This window comes from Carcharhinus amblyrhynchos, chromosome 28, assembly GCF_965287045.1.
Source record: "Carcharhinus amblyrhynchos chromosome 28, sCarAmb.v2.hapA, whole genome shotgun sequence".
Classification (NCBI taxonomy): domain Eukaryota; kingdom Metazoa; phylum Chordata; class Chondrichthyes; order Carcharhiniformes; family Carcharhinidae; genus Carcharhinus; species Carcharhinus amblyrhynchos.
This window is the reverse complement of record NC_137351.1, coordinates 15,317,458-15,330,166: the sequence shown is the minus strand read 5'-3', so window position 1 is coordinate 15,330,166 and position 12,709 is coordinate 15,317,458. Positions and strand designations below refer to the sequence as shown.

General features: G+C 40.8%; 1 protein-coding gene across 1 annotated transcript in view; it reads left to right on the top strand.

Annotated features, from left to right (window-relative positions):
- The window catches only part of map2k1 (mitogen-activated protein kinase kinase 1), a 58,522-nt gene extending 46,630 nt beyond the window's left edge, over positions 1-11,892 (top strand). The window contains exon 11 of the mRNA XM_080214196.1: positions 4,059-11,892. Coding sequence (XP_080070322.1) covers positions 4,059-4,172 — 114 coding nt within the window. The 3' untranslated portion in view covers positions 4,173-11,892. The remainder of the gene's footprint in view (positions 1-4,058) is intronic.
- The last annotated feature ends 817 nt before the right edge of the window (positions 11,893-12,709 follow it).

Below are 12,709 nucleotides of genomic sequence, written 5' to 3'. Positions count from 1 at the left end.
GAAATTCTGTGGAAAAAATACCCATCAGGTGAAGACAGGATTGGGCTTGTATGTAACGCCCCACAGTCAAAGATCCTGCTGGTTGGTTATAAACTTACAAAAGGCAATTATTGAAAAAGTATGATTGTGATCAGTCTGATAAGGATGGGAGAATTCTACCATGGACAGGAGTTTGGGAACCGGGGGAAAGATTTTAAACTCGTTGGCTAAAGAACCAGGCACTCTGGGATGCGTAGAATCACTGGTTACAGCACAGGTGGCCATTTGACCCATTGTTTGTGTGCTGGCCCTCTAAGAGCACAATTCACCCATTGTCATCCTCACCATAATCCTGCACATTCTTTTTTTTCCAGATTTTGTAATAATCCAATTCCCTCTTGAAAGCCTCAGTTGAATCTGCCTCCATCACACTCTCCCTCAGGCAGTGCATTCCAGATCTTAACCCTCAGAGTGAAAAGGTTTTTGATGATTACTTTAAATCTGCCCCCTCTCATTCTCAATCCTTCCACCAACGAGAACAGTTTATTCCTATCTGTGCAGATCACTCATGATTTTGAACACCTCGATTGACTCTTCCCTCAACCTCCCCCCACCTTTCTCCAAATTTGCCAGTCTGTCTTGTAATCAAAGCTCTTCATCCCTGGAAATCTTCTCAAAAAGCTAGTGAAAGCTGATACAACTGTAACTTCTAAAAAATTAGATTTCAACTTGAAAAATAAATTGGTTGTTGGACAATGGGACTAATTGGACACTGGTTATTTCAAAGTGTCAACTCAGTCACAATGAGCCAAGTCACAGAATTGTTACATAAGAACTAGGAGCAGGGGTAGGCCATTCAGCCCCTTGAGCCTGCTTCTCCATTCAATCTGATTTATGGCTGATCTCATCGCAACCTCATCTCCTCCATCCTGTCCACTGCCCAATCCCTTCCTCCTGCTACTAATTACAAACCTATCAATCTGAAGTTTGTTTAGTGTTCCGGCGTCCGCTGCACTCTGGGGTAGAAAAATTCCACAGATTCACCACCCTTTAACTGTAGCAATGGCTGCTCATTTCTGTTTCAAATCTGCCACCGCTTAACCTAAAACTATGTTCAACAAAGAGAAACACCTGCTCTCCGTCTATCATTGTCAGTTCCCTTTAGCATCTTGTATACCTCGATTAAATCTTCCCTCGTTCTAAACTCCAGCGAGTATAGATCTAAATGGCTCAATTTCTTCACAAGTCCTTAATTCCTGGAATCAATTTAGGGAACCTTCTGTGAACCACCTCTGCTGATTTATTTCCTTCCTCGAATAAGGAGACCAAAACTGTGCACGGTTCTCTGGATGCAGTCTCACCAGTGTTCTATACAGTTGCAACAGCACTTCCCTACTTTTATACTTTATTCCATTAGTAATGAATGCCAACATTTGCCTTCCTTGTTACTTGCTGCACCTGCATACTAACTTTATGCAATTCGTGCACAAGGACACCCAGATCGCTCTGTACTAAAGCATTTTCAAGGCCCCTCCATTTAGATAATAAGTTGCCTTTTTATTCCTCTGACCAAAATGAAAAACCTCACATTTATCTGGTTAAATTTTGGTCCACTCACCAATGTATCCATAAATTTGTAAATTTCTTATTTCCTCATTGCAAATTGCATTCCCACCTATTTTAGTGTCATCTACAAATCTGGCTATCACTGCATCCAGGTCATTAATATAGATTGTAAATCAATGTGGCCTGAGGACCGAACCCTATGCAACCACACTACATCTTGCCAACCCGAGAAAGAACTTACCCCACTTCCTGCTTTCTGTTGGTTAGACAATCCTTTATTGAAACTAATGTATTACTGCCAACCCCATGGGATCTCACCTTGTGTATTAACCTTTTATGTAGCACTTTATCAAATGCCTTCTGGAATTCTAGATACACTACATCTACGGCCATTCTCCCATCCTTTCCCTGTATCCCTGCACATTGTTTCTATTCAAGTAATTGCCCAATACCCTCTTGAATGCCTCCACTGCACTTTCAGGCAGTGCATTCCTGACCCGAACCACTCACTGGGTGAAAAGGTTTTCTCTCGCATCACATTTGCTTCTTTTGTAAATCACTTAAATCTGCGTCCTTTCGTTCTTGATCCTTTTACAAACAGGAATGATTTCTCCCTATCCACTCTGTCCAGCTCCTTCATGATTTTGAACATCTCTATCAAATCTCCTCTTAGCTGCCTTCGCTCCAGGGAGAACAGTCCCAATCTCTCCACTATCCTCATAACTGAAGTTACTCATCCATAGATTCTTGTAAACTTCTGCCCCCTCTCCAACGTGTTCACATCCTTCCTGTAGTGTGGCGCCCAGAACTGTATACAATATTCCAGCTGAGGTCTAACTAGTGTCTTGTACAAGTTTAGTATAACCTCCTTGCTCTTGTACTCGGTACCCCCATTAATAAAGTCCAGAATACTATATCCTCATTAACTGCTCTCTCCACCTGTCCTGCCACCTTCAATGATTTATGCACGTATATACCCAGCTCCCTCTGCTTCTGCAACTCTTTAAGAATTTTACCTCTTATTCAGATTGTCTCTCCTTGTTCTTTCTACTGAAATGCACCATCTTGGGCCTCTTTCTATGCTCTACAATTGCAACAGAGTCACGGAGCTTTACAGCATGGAAACAGGCCCTTTGGCTCAACTTGTCCGTGCCGCCCTTTTTTTTTCAACTAAGTTAATCCCAATTGCCTGCATTTGGCCCATTTCCCTCTTTACCATCTTACCCATGTAACTGTCTAAGTGCTTTTAAAAAGACAAAATTGTACCCGCTTCTACTACTACTCTGGCAGTTTGTTCCAAACACACACCACCTTCTGTGTAGAAAAAATTGCCCCTCTGGACACTTTTTTGTATCTCTCCCCTCTCACCTTAAACCTATGCTCTCTAGTTTTAGACTCCCTACCTTTGGGAAAAGATATTGACTATCTAGCTGATCTATGCCCCTCTGTTATTTTATAGACCTCTGTAAGATCACCCCTTAAATCTCCTACACTCCAGTGGAAAAAGTCCCAGTCTATCCAGCCTTTCCTTTATAACTTGATCCATCAAGTCCTGGTAGCATCCTAGAAAATCTTTTCTGCACTCTTTCTAGTTTAATAATCACCTTTCTGTAATAGGGTGACCAGAACCTTACACAGTATTCCAAGTGTGGCCTTACTAATGTCTTGTACAACTTCAGCAAGATGTCCCGCTCCTATATTCAATGTTCTGTCCAATGAAACTAAGCATGCTGAATGCCGCCTTTGCCACTCTGTCCACTTGTGATTCCACTTTGAGGGAGCTATGAACCTGTACCACTAGATCTCTTTGTTCTATAATGCTCCCCAACGCCCTACCATTAACTGAGTAAGTCCTGCCCTGGTTCGATCTTCCAAAGTGCATCACCTTGCACTTATGTAAATTAAACTCACTCTACCATTCGTCACCCCACTGGCCCAATTGATCAAGATCCTGTTGCAATTGGAGATGACTTTCTTCACTGTCCGCTATGCTACCAATCTTGGTGTCATCTGCAAACTTACTAATAGTAAGTTCCTACATTCTTATCCCCTATATTCTCATCCAAATCATTAATATAAATGACAAATAACAGTGGGCTCTGCACTGATCCCTGAGGCACACCGCTGGTCATAAGCTCCAAATTTGGAAAACAACCCTCTACAGCCACCCTCTGACTTCTCAACAAGCCAATTTTGTACCCATTTAGCTACCTCACCCTGGATCCCGTGTGATCTAATCGTATGCAACAACCTACCATGCAATACCTTGTCGAAGGTGACTTATTGTGACTTGATTTGCAATGTTAAAAGAATTCTGAGGACGTAGTTAGTGTTGGCAAAGCCAGCATTTATGGCTCAATTGCAGTTGTCCTAATGCCAGACTCCCACAGTGCTGTTTAGACATTCCACGATTTTGAGCCAGTGATGATGCAGGAATGGTGATTGATGTCCAAGTCTGATTGTCTCATTTAACCAATGATCTTTGTTTTCACAAATCTCTCTCTCTGTCACAGGCACATGCTTTCATCAAGCGATCGGAGGCGGAAAAGGTGGATTTTGCAGGTTGGCTGTGTACGACCATTGGCCTGAAGCAGCCAAGCACACCAACGCACACTCCTGCTGTGTAACCACCCAGTGCTGCTAAACCTCTGATGGATGTTTCTGCTAACATTACCTCATCAATTTCCCCCTGTCCCATAAATAATTCTAAAGATATATATTTAAAAAGAAATGTATTTTCATTTTTAAAGGAAGGATGTCTGTTTAAAAATAATTGCCAAGATATCACTCCCTCTTAAAAATTAGATCAATGGGAGTCAGTATTGAGTTTTGAATGGGGCTCAGTTTAGGAGCTGAAGGCAATGGAGCATCTCATTTATCCATTAGGAAACTCATTCTACTGCCCAATTTAGTGGCCACTGGTGGAGACATCCCATTTTGCTGAGATATTACCCATCCTTTTAAAGGAGAATGGCGTCTCGCCCTCCTTAGTTGACACTCAGAATACCAACTGCTTCAATTTGCACTGTAAATGGGGAAACTATAACAGATTAAAATTACATTTTTCCCCACTTTATTTCTACAGCATCCCTCATGCTATTGGGGAAGATCATTTATCTCTTCGCTGTTGTCCCTCTGCAGCCAGAAGAGGTGTTTGGGTCATTACATTTTTTTTCTACCAAGCATTTGGCCCTGAACAATAAGACAGATTGGGAACTTGCTGCAGATTGCTGGCTGGAACAGGGAAACAGCCAGGGCAGGAGGAAGAATTTATGGACATAGTTCATCCTAGGGGAAGGGTCTGGACCTTTTACCTTCATTAAATAATCCCAGAGATTATTAGTGAACCTTGATTTAGAGTTATAAAAACAAGGCAGGATTAATGTATGTGGATGCCATCTTCAAGATGTTAAAATATAATTTACAAGTTGCACACTGGTTGAATGAGATCAATTTAGATCAAGGTGAAGCCTGTGTCCAGTTATTGCAGTTACCCCACAAACCCAGATATCAAAATCCAAAGAGAATCAAATGGAAAAAGCAGCAAAGATTGTATAATTTTAAGCAAGTGAGTTACAAATATTTTAGTTCTGATTTATATGGTTTGTTTGTTCACGAATTGAGAATGTTTTGCCCATTTAAGTGTGCAGGCAACTGTAGTCTTGCAAATTCAATGTGTGGGCATCAGCCAATATGTGGCAAGACCAGCATTTATTGCCCATCCCTAATTGCCCTTGAAAACAGTTAAGAGTCAGAGTCACATATAGGCCAAGGATTCTTTGTCTTTCCATTTGGCGCGAAGGAGTTTGCTTTGTGGCCTGCTGCTACTCACCGTTCACCTTCTTGCCTTCCTCCACCGTCAGATACACCCTGATGCCCTGTTCTGCTGTCTGGCAGTGGGGGAGGACCTCAGTGGAGGGCTCTCTGAGGGCGTCCCCCTTTTCTCCATCAGGAACCTGGCACTCATCAGTGCCATGCAACCGTAGTTCGTCGTTTATAGACTCCTAGGTTGTGTGCCTTTTTCTGCAGCCAAGGAGTGTCTGTGTTCCACATTCATGTAGATTGCCCAAGGTTGCAGTCCCTTTTTTTGCTATTTGAAGGGACTGTTCCTCAATTTTTGCTTTCACTTTAGCCCCACACTCTGTGTTTGGCCACCCGCTGCAGAGAGAGGTGGAACTCCTCATATCCGTTAACAGGTCCAGGCAGTGGGTGGACATTTGCCCCTCTTTTGCAGCCAGGTGGCCTGAGGGAGTAGGCAGTGTCCACTGGCAAACTTCAGGCCTTCTGTGCCTGGTGGATGTCATGATGTTGGGGTGCATCATCAGCTCTGGGAATAATATTTTAATTTTTTTGTTTTATTTTCATTCATGTCCCACCAAGGCTGTCACCCCTACCATTTTTGCTTAATGTTTTTTCTTAAGGCCAAGGATGACAATTCCTTCCTTTTAAAAGACTTGAGTGAATCTGAGATATTTACAATTTGCTGTTTCACAGTCACTGAGTCTAGTTTGCAATTCCATCAGCTGCTGTGATGTGATTTGAACCCAGAACATTAACCTAGACTTCAGGATTGCTAGTCCAATGACCTTATCCTACACCATCATCTACAGGACAAACCCATGTGGCTCTAAATGACTCTTGATCACAGGATTTGTACAAACCTAGAGCAGCTCTTGGTGGGATGGTTGAGGAACAGTGGAGGATTTTGGTTTTTTTTTTCAGCACTCAGCAAAAATATATTCCAGTGAAAAAGAAGGGATGTAAGAAAAGGGATAACCAGCCATGGTTAACTAAGGAAATAAAGGAGACTATCAAATTAAAAACCAATGGAATGAGTGATCACAATATGGTTGAATTTTTAATACAGATGTCCTCTGCTTGAACAAGGGGGATTACAATCTGATGAGGGCAGAGTTGGCTAATGTAGACTGGGAACACAGATTAATTGGTGGGACAGTTGAGGAGCAGTGGAGGATTTTTGAGATTTTTTCAGTGCTCAGCAAAAATATATTCCAGTGAAAAAGAAGGGATGTAAGAAAAGGGATAACCAGCCATGGATAACTAAGGGAATAAAGGAGAGTATCAAATTAAAAACCAATGCATACAGTGGCCAAAATTAGTAGGGAAGTAGAAGAAAGATGAAATATACTGCAAGTAATCAGCAATTTAGGGAGAATCTGTAGAGAATTGGTTAACATTTCTGATCTATAACCCGATGTCGCAATGGAAGAATAATTTTCAGGTTAAGCAAATAGAGGCAGGGAAGGACAGAAAGAATGAAAGGAAAGGTTTGTGATGGGGTGAAAGGCTGAAGAGAACAATGTTAAAAGGGAATGATGGAGCAAGGCAAAAGTGTAGCAGTAATAAGACAAGAAAATAAATAAAATGGGTTTCGAAGAGCTGAAAATGGCAACAGAAATAGTTCCAGGACTTGGTTATGATCGGAAGTTGTTGAATTAAATGAGTCAGGAAATTGGTGTTGCTCCTTAAACCTCACATGAAGCAAAAGTCAGTGTGGGATTGGGGTTGAGAATTAAAATGACAAGTGACCGGATGCTCAGGGACATGCTTACAGACTAGAGATTTGTCAACTTAAACCAAGAACAGTACAAGTCAATTGAAAAAGCTCATCTCCTGGTGATGCCACTCTATGCTTGCGATTGCTTGTTCCAAAAAGTGATCACACTTGCAGCAGATTTGGGCTTTTGCAAACAAGTTTGCACAGAAACTCGAGTGTCACTTTATCGCAGCTTTTCGAGTGGATTGTAAAACAAAGGAATACCACTGTGACAGAACAGGACAAATTAACATCTGGAGGTTTCTAGTACTCAAGATTTGTAGGTTAACATTCTTGACTGTTAATTGCATTTGATTTCTGTTGGTACATTGAGAAGATATCCTCTGTCCCATCCCACTGGGACTAGAGAATAAAAGCTTATGGAAGGAAGTCATTAGTGACTTCATCCAGCAATTTGCAATTAGCATTCTCAAAATAATTATACAAAAAAGCTAAACAATACTGTATTATGCACTTGAGTTGATTGGTCAAGTCGGATGCGGTGGACTTGAGGAAGTGTTCTTAGAATGCTGTCGAGATGATAGTTTCCTCAAAAAAATAAGTTACGAGGGAGCAAGCTATCTTGGATCTGGTCCTGTGTAATGAGACAGGTAAAATTAATGATCTTCTTGTGAGGGATCCTCTTGGAATGAGTGATCACAATATGGTTGAATTTCTAATACAGAGGTCCTCTGCTTGAACAAGGGGGATTACAATAGGATGAGGACAGAGTTGGCTGATGTAGACTGGGAACACAGACTAATTGGTGGGACAGTTGAGGAACTGGAGGATTTTTAAGGAGATTTTTCTCTGCTCAGCAAAAATATATGCCAGTGAAAAAGGAGGAATGTAAGAAAAGGGATTACTAGCCATGGATAACAAGGAAATAAAAGAGAGTATCAAATTATAAACCAATGCATACAGAGTGGCCAAAATTATTGGGGAATTAGAAGATTGGGAAAGCTTTAAAAAATAACAAAGAACTACTAAAAAAGCAATAAAGAAAGGAAAGATAGATTATGAAAGTAAACTAGCACAAAATATAAAAATTGATTGATAGTAAAAGTTTTTACAAATATATAAAACGGAAAAGAGTGGCTAAAGTAAACGTTGGTCCCTTAGAAGATGAGAAAGGGGATTTAATAATGGGAAATGAGAAAAACATAAACAAGTTTTTTGCATTGGTCTTCACGGTGGAGGACACAAATAGCATACCAATAATTAAAGGTCATGGGAGTGTAGGGGGTGAGGACCTTAAAATGATCATTATTATTAAAGAGGTAGTGCTGGGTAGGTTAATGAGACTAAAGGTAGACAAGTCCCTGGGTCCAGATGGAATGCATCCCAGGGTACTAAAAGAAACAGCAGAAGTAATAGCAAATGCATTAGTTGTAATTTATCAAAATTTGCTGGACTCTGGGGAGGTGCCAGTTGATTGGAAAACAGCTAATGTAATACCACTGTTTAAAAAGAGGTAGATAAAAGACAGGTAACTACAGGCTGGTTAGCTTAACATCCGTAGTTGGGAAAATGCTGGAATCTATCATTTAAGGAAGAAATAGCAGGACACCTGGAAAAGAATGGTTCAATCAAACAGAAGCAGCATGGATTCATGAAGGGAAAGTCATGTTTGACTAATTTACTGGAATTTTATGAGGATATGACGAGTGTGGTTGACAGAGGGGAACTGGTGGATGTGGTGTATTTAGACTTCCAAAAGGCATTCGATAAGGTGCCTCACAAAAAGTTGCTGCATAAGATAAAGGTACAAGGAGTTGGGGGTAAAGTGTTAATGTGGATTGAGGATTGGCTATCTAATAGAAAGCAGGGAGTCGGAATAAATGAGTGCTTTTCTGGTTGGCAATCAGTGACTACTGGCGTGCTGCAGGGATCAGTGCTGGGGCTTCAACTATTTACCATGTACATAGACGATCTGGAGGAGGGGATCAAATCTGGGGTAACAAAGTTTGCGGATGACACAAAGATGAGTGGGAAAGCAAATTACGTGGAGGACACAGTCTGCAGAGAGATTTGGATAGGCTAAGTGGGTGGGCAAGGATCTGGCAGATGGAGTATTATGTTGGTAAGTGTGAGGTTATCCACTTTCGAAGAAATAATAGTAAAATGGACTATTATTTAAACAGTGAAAAATTACAACATGCTACTGTGCAGAGGGACCTGGGGTTCCTTGTGCATGAATCATAAAAACTCAGTTTGCAGGTGCAGCATGTGATCAAGGCAAATGGAATGTTGGCCTTTCTCGTGAGAGGGATGGAGTATAAAAGCGGGGAGGTCGTGCTGCAACTGTACAAGGTACTGGTGAGGCTGCACTTGGAGTACTGTGTACAATTTTGGTCCCCTTATTTAAGAAAGGATATAGTAGCTTTGGAGGGGGTACAGAGAAAGTTCACCATGTTGATTCCGGAGGTGTGGAGGTTAGCTTATGAGGAGAGATTGAGTAGACTGGGTCTGTAATCATTGGAGTTTAGAAGGTTGAGAGGAAATCTTAGAGATATATAAGATAATGAAGGGGCTAGACAGGGTAGAAGCAGTGAGGTTATTTCCACTTGCAATGGAAACATGAACTAGAGGGCATAGCCTCAAAACAACGTGGGAGTCAATTTAGAACAAAGTTGAGGAGGAACTTCTCCCAGAGGGTAGTGAATCTTTGGAATTCTCTACCCAATGAAGCAGTAGAGTTAAATGTGTTTTAGTCACAGACTTTTTAACCAATAAGGGAATTAAGGGTTATGGGGAGTGGGTGGAAAAGTGGAACTGAATCCACTATCAGATCAGCCATGATCTTATTGAATGGTGGAGTAGGCTTGAGGGGCTAGATGGCCTAATCCTTCTCTTATTTCTTATGTTTCAATCTTCTAAAGAAAAAATTGTGATTTACAAGTGAGCAGATAACCTATATTCTGCTTAGGTTGTGTAATCAGTCACTAGATGCTAGGTGAATAGCTGGTTTCTGTCTATACCATCACTGAATAAGTGAGAATTGGGTTTAATTCACTGTTCACAAAAAAGGTATTAAAATCTAAATAACAGGAGCAGAAAGGTGTATACATCAGTCAATAAAGTAAGTGTACTTTAACTCAAGAGGATTAGCATGGGTGTAAGCTCTTTGCTGTCTCCTCATGATGACAAACAGGGCATATAAAGACACACTCAATTTACATGAATAATGATTGGAATGTGAGTTTTCATAGCTAATCCAGTCTTAAAGGTACATGCAATGTGAGTGGTGAAAGCATTAAGCACAGGTTAAAAAGATGTGTATTATTTCCAGCTGGAAAAGTTAATGAGATTTTGCAAGTCCAGGCAAGTTATGGGAGTTACAGCTAGTGTGACATGAACCCAAATCCTGGTTGAGGCCATCCTCATGTGCAGAACTTGGCTATCAGTCTCTGCTCAGTGATTCTGTGCTGTTGTGAAGGCTGTCTTGGAGAATGCTTACCTGAAGAAGAGGCCAGATGCCAGTGACTGCTCAAGTGTTCCCCAACAGGCTTGCCTGGTGATTTGTCAAGTGGATGTCCTGAGGCATGGTATACTAGGGAGACTATGCAGATGCTATGACAATGGATGAATGAATACTGCTTGACAATCACCAGCCAATATGTATCTTTTTAACCTGTGCTTAATGCTCTCTCCACTCATGCTCTGTACCTTTAAGACTTGATTAATGATTTGAATTGTCTTTACATGCTGTTTGTGATCAAACTCCTACTCACCTGATAAGGAACAGCCAGTTCTGAAAGCTAGTGGTGTTTGCTACAAATAAACCTGTTGGACTTTAACCTGGTGTTGTGAGACTTCTTACTATGTTTACCCCTGTCTGACCTGGCATTTCCACATCCTCCTGCTGATGCTGTTATTGAGAATAACTATTGAGATAGGCTCCACAATTGGTATTTCTACTGGTTAGTTAAACAAATTGGTTTTTGTTCAAAACCACTGGATTTTGATAAATTAAGGGCAGTGCTGAGATAGACCTATAATCAGTAACCCAGAATGGATGCCAGAAGCCAAGGGGTTGCAAAACCTTTTCCCTAGCAACTTGGCTTATCCCTCACACCTTCAGAGATGGCCCTGTATCATGTACAAGGTAGAAGTGCATCAATTATTGTTCAGTCTCCTCTGGGAAGGAGACAAGCATGGGTTCATTTGCACTCCATATCTTTAGTTCTACAGTTCTCAAACTTCTGGTTGAAAGATCCCTTCAAATGGTTTAGTTAATTTGATCAGGGTGGTCTATTTCGTTAGGAGTGCTACATGTAAATAATGGGTACTTGCAAAAATTAGTGAGACGGATAAGGTTACTTCTCACTTTGTACCCTTGTGTGATGTTTACTGCACACTCAGCTTGCAACAAACCCCTTTGCTCTGTTTTTGCAGGTCCCAGTTTGACAACCACTGCCCTCTTTCATGGTTTTTGGCCTTCACTTGGGTTTCCTATGGTGCAGGCCTCCCACAAGCTTAATCCTGCATCCTTCCCATCCACGTTGCTTAGCTAGTTAAAGGTCCAATTTTGAAAGATAACTTTTTGTACTGAATTTTTTTGAAATTGTGGAAACTAAACTGGAAAAGTCAGGGACTGAGATGTGCAGTACACTAAATCAGACAATCTTTCTTTAGACCAAATACAACCTGTGTAAGAAAATATTGTTGACTGCTAGAAGTGTAAGTGTAAAAGTGTGTAATTCTGAACCCCTTTAACCTGCATTCCTGCTAAAAGTTTACCATTTACTGGATGTTGCAATAAATGATTATAATGTGATCTTGAACTATTTTCCTCTTGCCATTTTGCTGCTTTAAATCAAACTAGAGGAACAACTGTGATTGACATCTTTACAGATCACTAAACCCCAAATGCATTTATCTGCAGGCCCCAGCCTCTTAGTTATTAGCAATTTGCATGTGGCCCATTTGGGTTGACTGCAGTCCATAAAATATTTTGACTATGTTCCACCTCTACATAGTCATAGTGGTAGGAGAAAAACTGAAAAATGCATGAAGTGAGTTGTGGGGTTCTTGTGTCCAATCCAGTATGAACATTGCTTTGAAGTGCTGTTAATTGAGATATTCAGCATGGAATTATTCCAATCTTATTCAAGGGTCATAAACATGGCAGATTTCAATCTTATGGCTCAACTGAGAGGGAGGGCCACTTGTACAGCCCACTCACTGTTCCATTTGTGAATGTATACAGAAACTGTACATTCTATAACTGATTCACAATACTAAAAGGATAGGATGATTTACTTAAATTCTGTAGTCAATAGAACAAAGCTTAATACCAAGAATTTTACAAAGTTAACCATCTTCAGTCTGTACTGAATTACAAGTCATCCAAGGACAATAGCAGAACTGGATAAAAGTTTAAGTTTATTAGTTAGTCACAAGTAGACTTACATTAACACTGCAATGAAGTTACTGAAAATCCCATTGCTACATACTAGCACTTGCTCAGGTACACAATTTAGCATAGCCAATGCACCTAACCAGCACATCTTTCAGACTGGGAAGAAATCCACAAACATAGAACATACAGTTTCTGTACAGACAGTGAACCAAGTCAGGAATTGAAGCTGGGTCTCTGGTGTT